Below are 21,943 nucleotides of genomic sequence, written 5' to 3' on the forward strand. Positions count from 1 at the left end.
AAAAACCCCAAACAAAAAGAACACTTCAAAAACATTTTTCTAGGAGGTTTAGGGTTTGTTCTGACTCCCAAGTTACTCAAAAATGAGTATTTCCAACGAATGCAGTACATATGCTAGCTTGTAGAAGACGCCTCCCTTCTGGAAGCAGAAAGAGCTTAGAAACCTACACACGCTGCTTGCCCCTGAAAATACCCCCCCCCCCCAAAAAAAAAAAAAGGGAAATACAAGGAATTAAATGACAAAAAAAAGTCTTTATTAAAAATTTTCAAGTTACAATGATAAATGGTGGATTGTCACTTTTTATGATCAGTGAGTTTGCTCTTACACCACTCACCAGGCTTACATGGAATTGTGTTACAGGTTTGAAGTACAACTGTTTTTGCTACAGTGTACCGGCCTGCTACAGTGTACCACTCTATAGTACCTTCACACCTATGCAGTGCTTCAGAAAGGTTCATTGTGGTAACTGCTTGCACACCACTTCCTTCCATTGCTAAGTAAGAAGAAATTATTAATTTGGTTATTGAATAATACCATGTAAACATACCAAGAGTAAATACAGTTTAATCATTTTGGATTCAAACCCTCCCTACTATGCTCTCAAGCAGTCACACTATTAGAAAAATGTATTTCTATTCCACCCCTTAAACTTTTGTATGGCAGCTGAACCCTCTAACAGAAATAAATTGCTGTAGGTTTTTTTTTTTGACTACTTGGATCCTGTAGAGAGCAGAGCAATCAGTCCAGATGAAGCACTTATAGAAAGAATATAGTTTCTGTAGAGAAAAGGTTAAGGATATATACATATGTAGCTATACCACCTCTTAAATGTAGAAAATTTAGAAGCTTTACGAAAAACAAGGAATTGAAATGAACTGCACGTATCAAGAGAGCAATCTCACAACTCACATCATAAATATAGCTGATAATGACAACACATAGGACTACAGTTGTTTCAAGCATGGTAATAAAGGATACACAGTGGGGTTGAAGTTCTTCAGCACAAAAAATGAAGCGATGATAACCAAGACCAGAAAGAGAGTATTGTTGTAAAAGATAGAAAAAGTTGTTGCTTCATAGTCTGCAACTTCATTTTTCTTCCACAGAATTCTAGGAAGAAGTAGAGACATTATTTCAAATGTATTTAAATCAATGCATATCCTGGCACACCCACCATTATGAAGCAATTAACACCCAGAGGATTGTAAACCACATACCGTTGCTTTTGTCATAGCCAGCTTCTTGAAGACAGAGCACAGCAAGAACTACCAGTCAACTCATTAGACAAAAAACCCTTCTTATAACACACACTTGTACACTCAAATGACTTACACTTGTTTTCCTACCAGGGACATCAAAACTAGCCCCTCAGAAATAACATTTGTTGTGAGCCTGAATCTGTTAAGATGTTACCAGCATGCCCGGCAATTAGTAGGGAAGATAAGGGTTTTTACTCCAAAGACCTAATGGCTCATTAACTCACATGTTGTACAGTCTTAATGGGCATCTATGCTAATAGCAAGTGCTTCCTGATGCACTCATCAGGCATGTGTGTGGATTTCCATTGGTATGAGCTATTCAGCTGGAAATCCACACACCAACACATGCCAGGTATAACCATGAGAGTAACAAATACCAGTAATTAGTGGTGCAGTCTAGCAGTATATGGAAATGCTAGTCTGAAGTAACTTGCATGCCACTCCTGTGGCATCACACCAGCCTGTCCTCAAGGAAAGGAGCTTTTCTTATTTCCGAAGACAGTGGTGATGCTTACTCTTCACAGAGTTATCATAAGGCATGTACAATAAGGTGTTTTGCTTTGCAGCTCAAGGACTGAGAGGTTGCCCTACAGGACCTTAATGATAAAGGTTTCAATGTGTGAGAGCTTACATTGCTAATTCACCTTGAAAAGGCTTTACAGATGAACAAAGAGCTGACGGTACAGCTTCTACTTATCAGAATATAGAAAAAAAACCCAATAATGCATGGCCCAGTACCTCTCATTGCCTTAAAGATGGTAGGCAGTATTACAACAATGGAGAGGAACAAACAGGATTACTCTTGTTTGTTCAGAACAAAGAGGATTACCTTTCATCCTTCTCCTTACGAGACATCTTCCTATTGTCTGCTTCAGACAGCTTGCGAGTAACTTCTTTGGAAACAGCATCTTCTCTTTTCTGTGCCACTCTGTAAGCAACATCATTTATGTTAAGAGTTGAAAAAAAGAAAACCAATCCCCAACCAACAAAAATCTGAATAAAACAACTCTGGGATTACAGGAAGTTGCATTTACAGTGACAAATAAAACTTAGCTAAGACACTGATCAGTTTTTCCTAAGAAGCAAAGTAGCTTTGCTTGTTTCGTTGTGCTCTTAACTGACAAGAATAGTCTATTTCATAGTAAACGAGAAAGGTAACAGAAAACAACTAAGAGAGACTTCTGTCTAAAACAGTTTCTGGACTAACATTTCAGACATTCTAATTCGTAAAAGATGTTCCAAAGGCTGGTTTTGTTAAATCAGTTAATAAGTTCTACTTCAAACAGCCACCAAACTTACTTGTGTTTGAGAACAAACTTGACATTCTTGTATGCAAAAGCTACTAGATAGGTACTGATGAGGGTCATTACACTATACAGGACTGCAGACTGAACAAGATCCATATGCCATATCCTCCAATACAGCCCTTTAAAAAACAGGGGGGAAAAAAAGACATTTTGAGTGGTTTCTCTCTCCAAGACAAATACCACAAGAGTTCTACACAGGTTACTAAGCTCTGCAATTCAGCACTGGCTTTGCAACATCAGCCGGGGGGCTTTCAAACTGCATTATAAATACTTTGGAATAAAGAAGTCTGCTTTGCTTGTGGCTGGAAGGGGCTTTATGAGACCACATCACACGCAGCTGAGAAGCAGCCCAGCACAGCCAGACTGACACGTCAGTGTGCGACCGGTAGCTCGTCCATCTTTACCCACCACAGAGCCATCACCCTGCCCGCTGTTCCAAATGACACCGGCTTCCAAACTGGATCTAACACAGCACAGAGACAACCAAAATAATCCCAACTGAGCCCGGCTCAAAGCGGCGAGTCCCAGCACCCCGGGGACCCCAGACCGCAGTTACCAGCGGTCCGGGAACCCAAGGCAGGCTGCGAGGAGGCCCTACTCCCCCTCCAGTCCTGCCGCTCGCCCCTTCCCAAGGCCTGCCGCCCCCTAACCCGCGACAGCGCAATCCTGCCACTTACAGATGGGGATGGCCGACACGATGAAGGCATTGCCGAAGAAGAGCGCGGAGGACTTGGCAGAGAGATTACGGCTGAAGTCCTGCAGGAGCAGGTCCTCCTCGGACTGCTGCCGCCCGCCTGGGCCGCCCTTGGGAGCCATGGCGTGGAGCAGGACCGAGACAGTCAGCGCTCAGCGACTGCGTCCGGGTCAGACCGCCAGCGGGGCGAGGGCGGGCCTGTTCCACAGTACTTCCGGGGCTAGGGAGGTTCCACCTCTCTCGGGAGGCTGTTAAGACTGTTATTTGCCTGCCCACTGTGGGTGGGGGGAAGTCCCAACTCCGGCAGCCCCGATGCTGTGCCCCGGAGCCTGCCCGCTCCCCGCGGCGGGGCTGCCCCGAGCTGCCGGCCGGCGCCGCGGCATGGCGCGTTGGAGGCCGCCGGCCTGTGGGAGCGCGGGTCCTGGAGGTTGAGGCAAGTGAGTACTGGGGGACGCCGGAGGACGCGATCCCTCCGGGGCTGCGACTGAACCTGTATCGGTTTGCCGCGGGGAAGGAGCGAAAGCCCCCCCGGGAATCGGCTCGTCCCCCGTATGCCCTTATTCTCCGTAAGAACTCCAGCTCCCAGAGAGCTGGTGCCGTGTGTTTATGTGCTTCTTTTCCAACATATTCAGGTCTAGTCGGACTTCTGCAAAGCATTTGTGTGTCATTTTAACTCCTTGAAGTGTTCCCTAATCTCCCTCACGCACACCAGTTTGGGAAGTCACAGAAGGGGATCTGTTCTAAACGGTCCATCTACAGTCAGTCATAAAAGCCTGTAGGAGCCCACAGAAATTTCGGCTATTAACAGTAGCATCTCGCGTGAAAGTGTGAAGGGCCGGCCGATGTGATACAGCTTTTGGGATGTGGCTCTGATGGCCTGGGGTGACTGTAGTCCTCCTTATCTCCTGCAACAGCGCTTTTTCCTTAATATTTGGAACGTCTGTGAGACAGCTTTATTTACCAGAGTGTGTATCTTTTTAAAATTTAATGAAAGGAATTCTTCCACGTATTTCCCCCAGTTGCTAATCTTTGCTTGCAGGAAAAGATATGAAGTGCACACAATGAGGGAATGCTAGCTGGAAATGAAGTTAAATTTATATAATGAAAAATCATAATTCATTCTGATGGAGTTCTATGAAACACTTACATGTAGTACGACTCTGCTTTTTAACCACTTAGCAAATTTCCAACGCCAAACTGGGACTGGATTTTCAGGATTCAAAGTGAACTGAATGTTGTGTGCTAGCAGAATGGTATTGCTAATGTATTATCTACAGACAACTATAGGAGGTACCCTTCAGCTGGTAAGACCTTCTTTCTTGGCTTGGAAATGCCTCTTCATTCTCAAGCTGGGTTAGCGGCACATTAGCTGATCAGATGGACTGCAGAAGTTCTGAGTATCACAGAAACATCTGCTTGTGCCCAGCAGATGCATGTGTGTGCTTTGCTGGATTTGCAAGGGTCCCTGACTTTCACTGATCCATTTTTTATGAGTATCTGTTATGTGAAACATGTGGATACTTCTTCCTTCTCATGTCTCTCTTCCTTACTCCCTTCATCTCTGGGTTATAGTAACCTGTTCAGAAATAGCTTCAGCAGTTCCTGGCTTCCACTGGTGGGGAATGCTGTTTGCCCGTTAGATGGCATTGTGAAATCTGTGCTGAGGATCATACTCCAAAAAGAGTGGAAACCAGTGTTGTTTTTTTGTAAACCACATTAAAACTAAATGCATGGTAGGTAACATCACTGCTCAATGTTACCAGTCATACGAGTTTTCTTATTAAAGAACATTGTTAAGAGTCATACAAAATAGTTGGAAACTGGGGGAAAGATTAAGATTGTTTCAAAATTCAGATGTAATCACTGACACTGTTCTTGCACAGGTTTATTCCTTCTGCTCACCTGGTGAGTTTGTTTTCTGTTGTGGAATGTAATGAAGTCTAAGTTTCTGTTCTTGGTTTGGGTTTACGTGGGAAGGGTGCTGTTGTTTTGGAACAAAATCTGCCTGGTGACCATCTGTCTCCATTAAGATGAAGTATGACATTGTTTTAGGCAGTGCAGTGATGAAAGATTTTATTGAAAAAAAAACAAATGGATACTTTGTTTGTTTAAAAAAAACCTGGCACTGGCAAACTCTAAGCAGAACTCCGCATACAACAAACCTGTGACTGGAGCTTCACACTCACTCTGTGTATGCCCTAGTGGCTTCCATAACAGTAAATTGGACAACCAATTTCTGTCAGAATAATAGAAGTTTTTGCTTAAGTGCCTAAATTTGCATTGTCCTGTCTGAATCCTCATTCAGAAACTGCTGGGAACATAAGGCATCAAAATCAGAGGAACAACAGCTCAATGACCCAAAAGCAAAAGTTCTGATAATAGAAATAGTAATGCCATTATCTTTGTAACTTAGGAAGTATGTTCCTTAACAATTTTTTCTTTTTTCTAAAACACAGAAACAGTACTAAATATTCTGTAAACATATGGATTATCTTTACTGCTCTTACTTTTTCTCTAAATCTCTAAGCTGGACCAAATCTTAAAATAAGGGCAGTGTCATTTCCCAGCAGGATTTGTTTTGTCTATTATTGTTGCCACTTACCAGTGTGAAGTATAGACTCCAAAATATGTTTGCATTGGATTGGAAGGTGGACTCTCCTAGGCAGGTTATTAAATAAGTCTGCTCTTTAGAAGAATTTTATTTGTCATTTTTCATGCCGGTATGAGCCTTAATGTCCCAACATCTAAGAATGGTTTTCATAAATATGGCTATCGTACAAAAAAACAAGACAGCCCCTCAGTGAGTCCATGACTTATTACTAGGGGTTTTTTTTTCAGTTGGTTAATTTATGCCATCTCTTCCTCTAGGTGTTGAAATCCTGAAAGAATCCCTAATACGAAGAAGGGGAAGTTCCTGCAAGACAGCCCAGACAGGGGAAAAGCCTCAGGTGGGTCAAGAACACAAGAAGAAAGCTGTTGTGGTGGCTCTTCCCGTTACCACAACAGTGCTGGGAATAGGTGCCCTGAGGCAGATGAGCCATGAGCCTTTATAGCTGTAGTAGCATAAGCAATACCATGATACAGAGTTGTTCTGACCAGATAATGGTTCCTTTTCTCATGTGTGTCTCCAGTGGGTCAGTGTGGGAATATCTGGGATGAAACTGGTGTCTGGATTGTGTGTGGGGTGGGAGGAGTTGGCTGTTTTGTTAGTGGATGCCTGAGGTTGTGTAGCTGTACTCATTTAGCCAATAGTCTTGAGCATCCTGGTTATTATTGGTCATTGGTTAGCAGCTTTCTAAACATGTGTTTATTTCTCTCCCTCTTTTTATTGATGTGTTCCATCAAATTACTATATTACAGAATCTTGTGTAGCAGTTCTTTCAAGCTGCATTTGCTATATTTTTTGACATTGCATAGCGACCTTTCTGGCAGACTCTGTTCAGGCTAGCCTAGCTATGCCTATCTAAAGGCTTGGGAACTCGCCCACAGAAATTGTTTCTGCGAGTTAAGACTTCTCTACTGCATTGAAAATTCTGTATCACTCTGAGCTGCAGTTCTTTCTTAGCATAGCTCTGCTTGCAAAACCTGTGGAAAAAAACTCCTGACATCAATACATTATGTGTGAACAGACCAAACACGACCATTTTTGCTGTCACCCAAAGTTAATATTAGGATATCCCACTATTTTTTATGCCTAAGTGAATTGTTCACTTGTTAGTTAGCTGACATCTTGTTTGACAAAAGAATTCTTAAAAACTCTCAGACAGAAATGCATCTTTTTCAGGGTAGTGATTACTATCACATTGCAACAGCAACAGTTAGTTGTTATCAAGAAGAAATACTGACTGTCAAGAATACTGAGTCCCACATAAAATAATATTTGTGATTAAAATCCATGCAATGGCAGTAGTGATTATAGCTGATCTCTGTGTTATACAGTTTATGTTTGTAAAAGTAACATAGAACATAGTGTGCTGTGTGGAATTACCTCTGTAACAAAAAAATGTTCTCAACATGGGCTTTGACACACCCTCTCTGTACTTTGCTTTTATAACACTAGTTTGTCAGAGTAAATCTTCGGAGTTACACTTAACATATACATGATATTTTACAATTGTTTATTTCAGATGGTTATACAAAGTAAGGCAGCAGTAAGTTCAGCTGTCTTTCAGAAAAGGAGAGTCTCATTTCTCTGGCGTTGTCTCCCCATCCTTGCACGTGTTTTTTTCAGTAGTGCCAGTGATGTATCTGTTGTACTTGGGCGTGTGTATGTTCTCTTTTTAAGTTAATCTGAAAAAGATATTGTGCCTTTGGCTTCGTGTTAATGTTTACCCTGAATACGATGTTTTACTGTAGAGCTGAAGCATCTGTGCAGTCTCTTGCATCTCTTTCAGTTCATTATCTACATGCCACAGTACTGCATGCATTTTAGTTTAAATCATACAACAGCCAGAGGAATGATCCCATTCATATGAAAATAACTTTTTATTTTCCTTATGCAACTAAATTGTAAACCTATATCTAAAGCTAAAGATTGACTTGGCTGACCCTTGCAGCCATTAATTCTTGCTGCTTACTTACCAACCATTGTGGTTTTGTGTACTTCTCTGAAAGGGTTTGGTTTTTTTAAACACAAACCAATATCATTTACTTTCGGTAACCATTTCACTGTCAAGTTCCCTGCAGGTGATCACTTCCTTTTGCCCTTATTTAATTGTTCTAGCTGAACCATTTCATTTCACATAAGATACCTGTCTACTTTGTTGTTTTAACTTAAGTAATTCACTGAAATCGAGAACACTTCCTAGTAGTGCAGATACAGACTAAAAAAATTGTGACTAAGACTTAATCTTGAAGCTGTCTGTTGCAATTCTCTGTGGAAATTGTGTGTTCTCCTCATTCTCACTATAAGAAAGCTGGACAGATTTTCTTCTGTATTTCCCCTAACATCTCTCCCTTCCCCGTCCCCACCTTGTTAGTTAGGAAGGAAATCCCATAGCTTTGAGAACTGCTAGGTTTTTACATTCACATCTAAATCTAAATTCAGGCTAACTTTCTTAATAGCATTTGTTCTAGAGTCAGTGGACTAAACTATGTCCAGGAATTAAATTAAAGCAGAGCAAAAGCTTCGCTATAGTTAAGACTGATGTTGCAGTTTCCCCCCCCCCCCCCCCTTTGTTCAGAATTGAACTCTTCTGATATTCTGAAATCCCTGCGTTTGCTTAGATGTATTGAAATTTCTCATGTGGTAAGGGATTAGTGTGCTGAGTTGTGGATCAACAGATTGGGGATTACTGAAATACAAAAGAAAAACCTTTGAATAAACACGCATGACACTCAAACTGAGCAGCTCTGGCTATCTTTGTGTGAACTAGTTGGATGAGAAGCTTTCCAATTCTTCTGTGTACTGTGCTTTTGGTTTTTGTTGTTTTTTTTTAAAGCATTCTGTGGTGTCTGAGGTTTGAAAGTGGAGACACAATCTGGCTGTATTCTTTTTCAGCCAAACCAGTTCCTTGATGTGATTTAGAAGGTAGCCCCCAAAAGAGCACATCTGTCACAGCTGGAGGGGCAGTCTGGGGCTGGTAAGGAATGGCACTGGCTTAATACAATTTTGTTTCCAGATACTGTTTTGAGAGGATAGCTTTCTTATCTGGGTGTGGGTTTGCAAAGAATCTATGGCTCTGTAAGGGGAAGAGAATGTCTGAGTTGCTGTTGTGGTTTAAGCCCAGCCAGTAACTCAGCATCATGCAGCCATTCCCCTTCCCCCTCCGGATGGGATGGGGACATCTGGAAGAATGTAAACCCCGTGGGTTGAGATAAGAACAGTCCAGTCACTAAAGTATAATATAAAACTACTACTAATAATAATAGTGATAAGGGAAATAACAAGGGGAGAGAATATAAAAGTAAAAGGGGAAAAGGAAAAAACAATAAACACAAGTAATGCACAATACAGTTGCTTACCACCTGCCCACCCAGCTCTACCTGAGCAGTGATCTTCCCTTCTGGTTAACTCCCCTCAGTTTATATACTGGCCATGATGTGCTGTGGTATGGAATACCGCTTTGGCTAGTTTGGGTCAGGTGTCCTGTCTCTGCTTCCTCCCAGCTTCTTTTGCACCTCCTCACTGGAGAGCATGAGAGACTGAAAAGTCTGAGTTAGAGTTAAGTGCTATTTAGCAACAACCAACACATCAGTGTGTTGTCAGCATTGTCCTCGGGCTAAAGCCAAAACACAGCACTGCATTACATCAGCTACCAAGGAGAAAAATAACTGTTACAGTTGAAACCAGGACAGTTGCCCTTCTCTGTGTTAGGAAATGGGACGATGTTGCAATAATCATTGAGGTGGACAAAGTAGAGTACATTATCCAGTGCTGTGGCTTCATGAGCTGTTGTCTTTTACCTTCTGAGGATGCTGCACTGAAATAATGGATTGCTATGCTCACCTTTAATTTCTAAAAGCTGGAAGTTGCTGGATTTCTGTGACACTTGCTATACCTGAAGGGAGCTCAGTGTAGCATATGTGATCCATTTTCGGTGTTTTGAAATGGTCTCACCTGCACCAGTTTCCTCCTTTGTCATTTTTAACATTTTGGTTGATAAGTTCTTCTGCATGTAGACCAAATTAACAAAATATTGTCTATTAATAGAATCTCAGGGGGCTGCCTTGCTGAGCTTTTATCCCAGAAAGAGCATGGAACTGACCACACTTTTGAAAAGCAATATCAAATGTGATATTTGTAAAATAGCTAAACTCTGCAAGTAAGAGTAAACCTAATATTCAAGATCTGGGGCATCTTTTCTCAAACACTGAGGTCTAGTTTCCATGCTTTGAGATCTTCAGGCATATCTTGCAGGTAATATAAAGAAAAGCTTCTAAAAGCAGGAAATAGAGTTATGGTAGTCTATTTCATCATTTTGTGTATCGCTTTTTATTCTGGTCAAACCCCAAATCTCCTGTTTTGTGTCCTGTGGCAGTTTGTGCAGACTCATGCTGCACATATATGCTCTACAGCCGGATGTGATCCAAGGGTGGCAGACAAGCAATTTCTTGTGTGGAGGCCACTGGAGAACTCTGTCACCTGCTCAGGAGAACTCTTCTAGACATGCAGCTCTGAGTGTGCCACCTAACACGGAGGTGCTATATGCTTTCCTTTTATCATGTAGTGGAGAAATACAGGGTGAAAGGAAGGGAGCTGTGTCATTAATGCTGCTGCACTAGGAGAGGCTGAGGAAGTTGAATGAATAAGCCTTTAGTATAAGCAGACTTATGTGTTTTGTATGTGTGGAAGACAATTGGTAGGATGGCAAAATGAGCTAAGGGTGTGACTTGAGACAGCTGGAGTACTGGTGTAGGGCCAAGGTTTGTTGCTAGTTACACAGCCAAGTCTGGAACCATCTATTTAGTTGCTGCCTGGGATTATGTATTTAGGCAAAAAGGATGCCAGGCAATCAAACAGTTGTTTAAATGTCCGATAGTCAGCCTCTTTCTTTAATAGCATGCAGACTATATACAGTTCATGTGTAGCTCCCACACCAGGAATACAGAAGGTGATCTGCAGTGGGATTATGTCAGTCCAGTTCTGCAGTCTGAATCCCTGTTAGTGGGAGCAAGTCAGCCAGATGGGATTTCTGAGTCTGAAATGTGTCATCCAGGCACCACCCACTACTGCTCCATCTTTTAGCAATGTAGGAGGATCTCATGGTGGTTGGTGTCAGTTTATACCTGTGAGTTGGCTCTGGGGTTTCCCATTCCTGCACCCTTGAATTCAGCAAACATCTTCTGGATCTTAGCCATAGGAAAATTTTAGCCTGTAATGTGTAGTCAGAAGAGTTGGCCATCCTTGTGCTGATGTTTCCTAAAATGCTAGTATCTAAAGTAAGAAGGATGAGCTAGAAACTGAAATATCATGTGAAGAATGTTTGGATGAGTGAATAAAAGGGGGTATTTCTGGCTACTTCATCTTCTGAATGGCTATTTGTAACCATATGTAACATGGACTAACCATCACAAACATCTGAACTCATCATGGTAATGCCCGTTTCACTCCAATGGTCTGAACAGAATGAAGTATATAGAAATCATATCCAGCCAGTTTTAGACTTCAGGTAATGGCTGAGCCCAGCTATAGTGAATAAAATGGAGATATGAAATCTGATTAATACTGATAATGAGGATTCTGTAGGAGTCAGGGTAGCAGTGAGTGTAGCAGTGCTACCCCTGAGAAGGGCATGATTTCTTGGCTGGGACAGAAAGCTCTCACAGGATAATCTGCTGCAAGAAAGCAAGGTCCAGGTATGTGTAGGTGTGCTCTGCAGCAGCAGCTTGTGGATTCTGGACATCTGGTGTGGAGCTAGACATAATGAATAGGACAGGTGCTAGGCTAATGGCAGGGCTTAAACCATGACAGACAGCCACTCAGGTGTCTGCAGTGGTCTAGTTCTTCTCCACGTTGGGTCTGTTGAGCATAATGTAAAGCTCATGTGAAAGCAGGTCAAAACTTTTGTGGCACAGCTGTACGGAACTGCCCCTTGCAGCAGTATAGCTACATGCCTGTGGTGAGCTTGAGTGTGGTGCCGATTTGAGATGGCTCTGGAGAGAATTATTCAGGTTCATTAATACCAGTCTATTGATATAGATTGGAGATTAATCTATCCACAGAAAACAGAATTAGTTTTGTTTTTTCCAGCTAGCCAATCATTGCTAGACTCAATCTGAACCTACATGTCCGAGGAAATTGTTCAAAGTCATGTTTTTTTCTAAATTTGAAAACCCTTAGGAAGTGTAAAAGGAAAAAATCTTCACAAACATAATTAATATAGCAAGGCAGTATGCTGTACCCTTCTGGTATCCTGATTTCAGCAACCCACAGATTCCTCAACTCTAGAAATAAAGCGTTTATAGTGTACTCCCACACAATAATTCTTCCATAAAGAAATAATCATTCCAAAGCGTATTCTTATTGTAAAACGTAGAGCAGAAGCATCTCTCCTGCTCATAGTCACTTAAGGCTGTTTCAGACAAAGAACATCTGCTGAATATAGCAATCATTTTACTGTTTTCTGCATGATGCTGTCTAACACTGTGGTTTTATTTATGTGATCTGCAGATTGTATCCGTCCAGCTGCTCACAGTATCCACAGCAGGGAGGCTTTGGGAGTCAACACTAAGACAAACTGTATGCCATGCCATAGTGAAGGAAGACATACAGGATCACTAACACAATGTGCGTCTCTCTTCTTATTGGTTAATTACATATGTGTTAGGCAAAATGAAGGACTAGATCCATTTTCTTCCATATGGGTTTGTATTATTACTCAGGGTTAGAAGTGTGTTGCTACGGCTGAGCTGGAACTATGCCTAGCCCACTGGATGCATATGGTATGTTTCTGAATAATTTTCATTATTATTGCTGTTTTCAGAAAGCACAATTAAGTTTGACAATTTGAACATTAAGATTATTTCTGGAGCTTCAGATTTTTGTTCTTCATCTCCTGAATCTTAGGAAAAAAAAAAAAGTTTTGTCGAATTTGGTGTTAATTTCATCCATTCATTTTATTTTTAATCTAATACGTGAATTTTCCTCCTCACTGTGTGAATCATGCAGAGCTTGGGAGAAAGGGAAGTCAAATTTATAATCCTTTTATATTGTAATAATTGACCTTTTCAATGGATGTCTACAGAGATCTTCATACACACCTTCAACTTTTCAAGGGTGTTGCAGGCCTTTGTAGAATTGGTGTCTCACTGGGTAACTAAAACTCTGATTAAATTTTGTGAAAGTGAGCAGCTCTTAGCTGTTTTTTCGGCTGTAAAATGCTGCTGCCTTTAAGGCATAACTTTGTAATTTGTTGGGATTTTTGGTTTAAGAATTGACATTATTTGCATATAGAATAGTATACTACCTGTCTGTTAGATAGAACTGTTAATTTTACAACTGTTTAAATTTTAGTTGCCCAACACTGCATTCTATTCATTTAAATGGGAGTCAGCCTAAAGTAGAAGGACCAATAAAGTAGAAGGATCCATACATCACTACCTACCATGGGGCAGGATCCACTCATGCCAGAATTGTTAGTGGTTTAGAATTAACCTTCAAAAAAAATCTTAAAAGCTACATGTTATTATATGAACCAGTTTGTATTTCTCATATTATGAAGGTTGCATAGAAGTGTTGCCTTGGCCTTATCTAAATATACATGGCTTGTACAGATTTAAGAGACTTCCACAAGAGGGCGCACCCGTTCAACAAAAATCCCATATAAATCAAATGAGCGTGTCTCCATTGTGGGTATTATTTTCTATCAGTCATTTTACATATTTACTCATGGATCTAAATCAGCTTCAAAATGGGATGGATGCTTTAATCTGTTGAATGTCCCAGAGCATCTCGCCAGTCTGTAACAGATATACAAATAGATACATGATAATTTCTGGGTAAGCGAGTCAGTTAAGTTTACTTTTGAACAAGAGGCACTGTGTCCAGAAATCCCGTTCATACAGATGAAACGCTGTCTTCAGAACTCCAGTCACAAAATGGTATTTAAACATTTGAGGGGTTTTAGTGTATTGAAATGTTACCTGTCTCTAGCTTATGCCTAAAGCCTTGCAAATGCAAACTACATGGATCTTAAGAATGAAGTTTTTGGATTTTGTTGAGTTAGTTTTGAAGCATCATTAACTTTTCCCTCAGACTGGTACAGTACTGGATAGTACAACTGCAGAAGGAAGCTCCATGTATAAAGATGACATCTTGAGAGACTGCTGACTTGAGTGTGACTGATACAAGTTTTCTCTGTTTTGATTTTATGATAAAATTATTTCCTGTTTCATAAGATAGATGGGAACTCTTAGTAAACACTTCCTCTTAAGTTGTATAATGTTACCGTGCTGATATGCTAAAAGAATTGAAGTGTTCTTCTGCATGCGTAGGCCAAAGTTCTAGGTCCACTTCCCTAAGACTGAAGCCCTATAATAGTAAGATACTGCTGCAGAAATGATTAACAAATTTTTCAGGAAAAGGGTCTGCTTTTTGCATGATGCATTCCCTGTCTAAATACATGAATCATAAATCACAAATCACCTACAGAGGTAAGATTATCTGATGGTCAGCAAAATAACTAGAAGTATGGTGCTATTCAGATGTGTCATATATGTGCTTTTTTTCGTAGAAATGCTGTTCTTGTCAAACTTTCAAGTATTTTAAATACTTGAAAAAGAGAAACAGAATGGTCTACTTTTAAAGCTTGTAATTACTAGTACAAGGTATTCAAACCAGATGAATTTGAGACCAAGGAAATTACTAAATTTTTGTTACTACTAGCTGCAAATGTAAAAGTCGGGTCTGCATTCAAAAGGTTTCGTTTACTAATATTGACGGATTGAAACTACAGTAGCTTTGATACTTTTGAGCAGTGTAAAACAGAAGAATATAAGGTATGACTAAAAAGTCAGTGCCACACAGTGAATATGTCATTTATCTAGCAAGATTTCTGTTTTAAAGACTGCAACCCCCTTTTATTTACACCAGTCTAGATTATCATGTTTAAGCAGGTGATGGTTGTTTTGGGGTGGGGTTTTTTTGTGTGTGTTTTTTTTGGTTTGGTTGGGGTTTTTTGTTTGTTTTTTTTTGTTTTTGTTTTTTGATAGTACCGTAAGAATAATCTGTGTTCATATTTTTTCTTATAAACACTGTGGGTTTGGGTCATTGCTACCCTCCAAAGCACCAAATGCATCTGCCAGTCAGATATGCAACACTGCTTAATTATCTAAGACTCCTGGCTATACTTCATAGCAATAGGGCACAAGGAGGAACAGTAATTCCTGTAGTTACTGTAGATCATACTGCTCTAAATATAACGGCATTTTCAGAAGCAATTCTTCATTCTGTCAGTGTGTGGAAGTCAGACACAGATACTCAATGCAGACAGATGCCCCTTCTGTGCCCCCCACCAAAGTAGTGTCCCAGTTTTTTCTCTAGGCTATGGCATCAAGTGTTCATCACTCTCCAGAGGTCTTCTTCCTGAGCTGAAGCTGTGTGCACCAGCCTAGCCAAAGTTCAGTCAACGTTCAGCATTTCCAGTGAAGGGAAACATTAATGAATAGCAAGCTTCATGTCAGCATGTTTGGACCTTAAAATTGTTGCCCTCCTGATCGTCAGGACAGACCAAGAGAGATGTACCCCACTAGGTGTCACTCCAGCAAAGGCCACCCGAGTACAGGTGTTGAATAAACCTTTGCTGCCCTCCTCTCTCCTCATCAGTGAAAACTAGCTTGCATTTTTTTACCTTCATATAAACACAGCAAGCGCTTTTTCCCTTAAAAAAAAAAAAAAAAAAGAAAAAGTAAGCCATAGTATTAAGAGGGAGGATAGAAATGCACAGAAAATAAAAATTATAAGTATTTAGTTAGGCAACTTGTGAGAGAAAAAAATAGATTGACATATATTATGAAAAATGGACTATTGCAAAAGTCTCATCGGTATAGAAGAGTAATCACATCGTAATAACAGGGTGAGCTGATCAGAGATTCTCTTTTCCCGTCTGTGAACTTCTCAAAAATGTCTGCCTCATTGACCTTTCTTTCCTTTGGTATTTACCTAACTGACTTGCTGGCACATGTCCATGTCAGAACAAGGGCAGGGCTTGAAATGTTATTTGGAAGTGATCAGCATTTCTCATCAAGCATTGGTACGGAAAACAACTCTCTGTTTGGTTAATTTTAAAGCATTACAGTAAATTTAGCTACATGGATGAATTCCTTTCATATTATTTCTGTAATAAATGCACATTTTTTGTTCAGTACTGTAAAACATCAATGGATTGATCATTTTTTCACTGCTAAATCAAAGTCAGAAGTTTTGTATTTTTGCTAAAATAAAGGTGACATAACTTTGTAGTTTGTTTCCTACTGTTCACTAGTTTAAGAATAACAGCTGTCATTCCTTTTTCTAGTTTTTGGCATCCATATCTTCTGCTACGTAGCAAAGACAGAGTCATAGACATTTGTATGTTCTCTTGGACTTTGATGTGCTAAATGGTTGATCCAACCTGTGAAATGCTGTTGTGTAAGTCAAGGGACCTCTGTCCTTTTCCAATTGCCAGTGACTTGTTACTTAACCTTAGCAATGTCTCATTTTGTATTTTTGTTTAATTGTTAAAGCAGACAATTAAGACAATTTTGGTATAATTGTACTACATAATAATGATACTAAGAAAAAAAAGCCTGAAACTGTAGATTTCAGTATTTTATGTGGTAATAATCAGTACTGATTACTTGTGTGTAAAGTTCAGTGCTAGAAAGCAATTTAAAAAAAAGAAGAAAAATGTTATGTAGTGATTGATTAAATTGGAGAGATGGTAGAGAAGTTCTTGGAGAAAACTTGTACTACTGAAGTCAAGTTCATTCTCTTCTTGATTTGCTGCATACAGTGACGTAGACTGTTTTAGACATCCAGAGTATAAGCACATTGGGAACCATAGCACTGAGATTTCTCATAAGAGGAGTTTTTTTAATGCCTTGAAATCAGTGAAGACCACCTGCTTTTGTGCTGGATTGGCTAGCAGAAATACATTGAGCTAAAATGAGAGCTTGTGGCAGTGACTGTTCCTCTCCCTTTTCCTTCTTACTGAAAATGCTGAGAGCACAAGTGTGGGAGACAGACCTAGGACCAAATGGCTTCAGAAAAACTGAGAAGGTGCAGCGCATCTTTTGTGTGCTACCTTGTTCCCCAGTGTCCTTCCAGTTCCCACCAGCATTTGCTGACTTCTCTGCATATAAAACATCAGGAAAGAACAGTTAACCTTCCTGTGATGGGATGTAGCTTAAGAAGTTAAAAGTGTTTGTTGTGCAAGTATTGAGGTAGAAAAGGAGCTCATGTTTCTGTCACTAGAAGAAAATGCATTGGAGCCCAAACCCATTGGTTTTTGTGTTTGGTTTGTTGTTCTTTTTAAGCATGAACATTTAAGTCAGTGACATTTCCCTTCTTTCATCAGCAAATAAGTGAACTGTGCATACTGATTATTCCATTATTTGCAAGTCAGAATTGTAAATGGCTGTATTCACTCTGATGCAGTTTACCATTTGAAAGAAATAATTAAAGCTTTCTTTCTCTTAAGATCTAACTGTGCATTTAAAAATGAGATCATACTCTCATGGTGGTCATAGTTGCTTTATATATTTGTGTGGGGTAGCCTCAGAAATGGGTGTACAATATGCTGGTGTGCTGTGATGTATTTCCTTTAATTATACATTTGTTTTGAGAAAAATGGTTATTCCAGGCCTCCCTCTTCCCTCAGTTATGTCCTTACAATCCCACTGTAGTGGGAGTTGTGCGTACCTTAGTGTGTAGTTCAGCCATATGTGCTACTTATTTTTATCTCATGCATGAAATAAGCTCTTCCAAACAGATAATTTTTGTTCTGGTAATAGAAGATAAATGCAAGTGTGTATGCAGTTCTTTCTTGCTAAATGAGGGTATGACACATGGCCAGTCACCATGCATGGTAAAGCTATTGTTTTGTTGTGTCCAGACAGAGTATGAGGCTGTGCCTGTCTGATGTTTGAGACTCTCAAGAGTTCAATTAATTTATAGATGATAATTTGTTTTCGGCGCCTATGGACAGTGATGCATCCTTTACTCTGCATCTCCTGTGTCATTCTAAAAGAAGTCAGCTCCAACTCATGAAGCTCAGCTTTTTCAGTTTGTCTGTGGAATGGCATGTTCTCCATGCATTATAAACACAGCTGCGCAGCATTTTCAAAGCACACTGTAGAGCTTGTGCCCCCTTAAAGTGACAATATCTTTCCAGGTGCCTGGATTTTCTATATATGTTCATATCTGTAATTTCATAAAATCCCTGAGCGCAAGGAATGGAAGGCCAGTTTTATTTAAAAAGAAAACAAAACCACACATAATATAATGTGTTCCATCAACATGAATTTCACCTTCTGAAGTTATTTACCTCTTTGTAAGTTATTTTACCTGGCCATGTTAGTGATGCAAATGTGCTTAATTCTTGTGGGGTGTGTGGAGCCTGTGTGAATTGATGGCTATGTCCTGTTGGAAGTTTCCTACGGCACTACAAGAGTGTGATTCACCAGGGAAGCATGCCAGGCCATCGCACCAGCAGCTGAACAAGCCCATCGTGCTCTCACACACGCACAGTGTGCAGCCAAAAGATGACAGCATGCTAATGGCTTTTGGACAAAAGAAAAGTTAACTATGCTTTTAACAAATTCCGCCTTAAAAATACGGCATGTAAATGAATAGTAACATACTGTAACTCATTGTACTTCGTGCACTGCATGCTTTCTTTTTCGGAGCGTGTCACAGGCAGTGAAGTGCAGGCCCAAATCCTGGCAGCCCCATGCGAGGAGGGCACTGAGCTCGCACCATGGTACAGAAAATGAGTCATGGTGACTTTAAGGCGGGATGGGTTTCTGCTTTGGTTCTTAGTCATTAATTAGTGTTCAGTGAATAACTTAACACGATGAAATTCAGTAACGTTTGAAAATGAGTGTGCCGACTTTGGCTTTCGTGAGCACTGTTTATCCCCGTGTGCTGCGTGACTTTCAAGCTGCAAGGGCTGACATGGTGCTAAACTCCCATGTCCTCGGAAGCAGGTCCTTGCTTGCGTGCAAGCGCACACGCACGCATGCCTGGGCGCACTCGTTGGCCTATCGCTGGTTTTTTGCCTGAGGAAATCCTCTTTGGTAGGGCACTGGGGCTCGCAAGGTTTGCAGAAGTGAGACCATGTGCTTAATGCGTGATAAATCAAATGCAGAGGGATTTACTGCACCTTTATTGCTGGGAATGACCCGGTCGCCGCGCTTTCTGCTTTCGCTGGTGGCGCTGGTTGGGTGCGGGTTCAACACGGGGCTTAAGCCACGGAAGTACACGAAAGGCTGTCGCGAGCACAGATCGGTGCGTGCCTCACCCCCCCCCCCGCCTCTAGCCCTTCCGCCCGGAGCCCCCGGCGGCCGGCGCCGAGGGAGGTGGCTGGGACGGGGCGGAGCGGCGGAGGGGGCGGGCCGTTTTCCCGGCACAGGCGGCGGGGAGCAGCCGCGCTGCCGCCTCCGAGCCCCTCCCCGGGCAGCGCAGCCGCCTGCAGAGCGCTCTCGGGAAGCGATATTTAAAACAGCGAGGAGAATGCGTGAGGAGCAGAGGGAGCTGCGGGGCGGGCCGGCGTGAGCCGTGGGACACCTACTGCTGGGCGGGCAGGGCGGCCTAGGCGGCCTGAAGGGCCTGGGCGGCCTGAACTCGGGCTGCCTTTTCCCGCAGCGCCGGGGCTCGGCTCCAGCTGCTCCCTCCCTCCCCGCGCTGCTGTCTCTTGGTAACCCCGAGCGCAACTCGAGAAACAGCCTGGACTTGCGAGCTCGGACACAGGCGTTTGTGCGCGATTAAGGTGGAAGTACTGGCGTGCGAGCACCCAGCTGCAGCAGTCGGTTCATCCGCTGTTTTCCCCCCACCAGAAGACTAATCTTGTTTCGAAGCTATCCTAAAATCTGGTCAGAACCTCAGGACTCTCGCTCGGGGGGGAGCAAAAGCCGGTAGGTTGCTACGGGGGAACCTGCCGCTCACAGGGGCTTCAGTCCTGCAGAAAGTTGCGGGGCGGTCTGTCCGTCAGGGTTTGCTTGCTCTTGCTCTTACTCTTGTTAGGTTTTGTGTCTGGGCTGTTTCTTACTTTTTTTTTTTTATTATAAAAAAATATGTTAGGACCATTAGACTTGCTTTCTTCAGCAGAGGGAAAGGAGGTGTGGTTCGCATGAGATGGCGAGTACTTGGGGATTGAAATCTCTCACCAAGAGATCTTCCTGTGTTGAAATCTATTGTGCAAATCAGCGTTGCTGTTGGTGACTGTTAACGTTGTTTCTAAACAATACCGGGTGATTTGGGATGTTAAAAAATCAGAAATGCCAACAAAATCCGATACTCGTGATTGTCACCGTTTTCTGTTTTTAGAGTTACTGGGGGATTCAGCTCTACACTGTAAGAAGGCAATTCTTTAAAAATCACAGCAAAACTTAAGTGATAATCAAGTGAGTGATAATAATATTGAATTATGGTTAGGGTTTCTGCCGAAAGTGACTAGAAGTCACTTAGCTCGTTGGCACCGCAAGACTCCGAGACCCTGGGAGAGCCTCTTGCGTATCGCCTCACCAGGGCTGTTAAACCTGGATTCGGTGAAGTGAAACAACTGATTCCTTTCAGAGTTGAGGATTTTTAAACCTTGGAAGGTACTTGAGAGTTTAAGGTACCCTTGATGGCTTAGAAGGAGAAACACCTGGTTTGTCTGTGGAAGAATAACAGGTGCCAATAAATATGAACTTTATTTTAACTGGCAAACAAATCTTCCGGTTGCTTTAAATTTAATAATCTAAAAATGTTAAACTGTGAAAGTACAACTTTTTTTCCTTTTTCCTGCCAGTCCTGACATGCTGTTTCCCACAGTAATGCAGAAGCCTTCTAAATGTGTTTCAAAATACGGGAGACTCAATGAGAAGTTTTCCAGAGCAAATTGTCAGTAGTAAGAAATTATTGTTAAATTTTATCCCTTTCTGTGATTTTTGTTTCGAAATGTGAATTACTTTGTTTGAAATACATTTATTCTAGAAGTAGTCCTTAATGTGTTCCACTGTGAGCTTTGAGGCTACGTGCAAGGAGATTGAAGAGGGTTTAATTAAGTGTAATCAAATATTACGAGATTCCTGATTAAAAGCCATAGAGCTTGCTTTCTGGTGACGTATGAGGCACGCTATTTATTTGTACTCGAGAAAAAAATAGTTTTTCATCTTAGACATATTATTTTTCCCCTGTTCCTGAGTAACTAGCAAACTGGCACCCTTTTGTTTTCTTGACTGCCTAGTTTTAATTCCTGTTGACCAGCCTAGCAAGAGGCAAATGAGCTCGGTGTGTCACAGCAGGGTGACAGAGTGCAGCCTGTGTGTCTGAGTCAGTGTGAGAGAGTGTGGGCATGTGAGAGTGGCTGTAGATGATGTGGGAGTGTCTGGAAGTGTATGAGACTGTCAGTGTCAGATGCATAGCAGGAGGAACAGGGTGTAAGCACTTGAATTCCTGTGCCTAAAAAAACAAGGATTAAATCCCGGCCCCTGCTGGCGCTGGTATGAAGTTTGCTGTTCTTTAAGTGAAGCCAGCAGGTCGTTGATGCAGCTGCTGGGTGGATGTGTGAGGTTGCATGAAGGAAGATATATGTGAATGGAATTGAAATGCGTACATCCGCCTGCTTATCTGGTGGGAGAAGAAATGCTGTTTGAATACCTAAAGTGTGGTGGGAACATTCAGGGATATGTATCTGCTAATGCCTCTGTTCTCAGGTCTGTGTGTGAGGGAAGCGTAAAAATGAACAATGCAATGTTCACTTCTGTAGAATATAATGAGCTAAAGTGCTGTTTATTATTAAACATCATCATGAGGGGAGCATAAGCCCATTCGCCTTTCCTGCTTCCCCTCCTTCCCCCTTGGGACTGTGTGTGCGTGCCTGAGTGTCTCTGAGACTTCACGTGAGAGAAGACGATGAGTGTGTTTGGGATTAATTAGCCTGAGTTTAGCTGGTTTCATGCTTTACGTGCCTAGGGGCTACCCACAGTCACAGAGAGGGGAGGAGTTTGCTGTTGCTGGCTTGAAATCCTCTCCAGGGGTGATCTTGTTCGTGTCAACC

At 41.6% G+C, this 21,943-nt stretch overlaps 2 protein-coding genes across 3 annotated transcripts in view; one reads left to right on the plus strand and one right to left on the minus strand.

Moving 5' to 3' along the window:
• Positions 1–225: 225 nt before the first annotated feature.
• SSR3 (signal sequence receptor subunit 3) lies at positions 226–3,456 on the minus strand. The gene is made up of 5 exons (XM_061371605.1): positions 3,244–3,456; positions 2,559–2,685; positions 2,089–2,187; positions 979–1,110; positions 226–776 (listed from the first exon to the last, which is right to left on the minus strand). Exons 1-5 carry the CDS (start codon positions 3,380–3,382, stop codon positions 710–712), a joined length of 564 nt encoding a protein of 187 aa, XP_061227589.1. The 5' UTR covers positions 3,383–3,456; the 3' UTR covers positions 226–709.
• A 90-nt stretch (positions 3,457–3,546) lies between these two features.
• Positions 3,547–21,943, plus strand: part of TIPARP (TCDD inducible poly(ADP-ribose) polymerase) — a 40,633-nt gene continuing 22,236 nt past the window's right edge. Inside the window, exon 1 of one of the 2 annotated variants that reach the window (XM_061371624.1) lies at positions 3,547–3,697. The gene's annotated coding sequence lies outside the window, so the exon portion shown is untranslated. Of the gene's footprint in view, positions 3,698–19,525; positions 19,815–21,943 lie in introns of those variants that run through there. The other variant, XM_061371623.1, reaches the window with a different exon arrangement.

The sequence above is a fragment of the Neopsephotus bourkii genome, unplaced genomic scaffold (genome assembly GCF_033783945.1).
Source record: "Neopsephotus bourkii isolate Nb327-2 ecotype Australia unplaced genomic scaffold, CSIRO-AGI_Nbou_v1 NB_1574, whole genome shotgun sequence".
Classification (NCBI taxonomy): domain Eukaryota; kingdom Metazoa; phylum Chordata; class Aves; order Psittaciformes; family Psittacidae; genus Neopsephotus; species Neopsephotus bourkii.

Coding starts and splice junctions, on each gene's coding strand:
- SSR3 (XM_061371605.1), bottom strand. CDS start 3,382: ATGGCTCCCAAGGGCGGCCCAGGCGGGCGGCAGCAGTCCGAGGAGGAC. Junction 2,686..3,243: donor CGTGTCGGCCATCCCCATCT/GTAAGTGGCAGG, acceptor TGTTTTTTAAAG/GGCTGTATTGGAGGATATGG. Junction 2,188..2,558: donor AAGTTTGTTCTCAAACACAA/GTAAGTTTGGTG, acceptor TGTTGCTTACAG/AGTGGCACAGAAAAGAGAAG.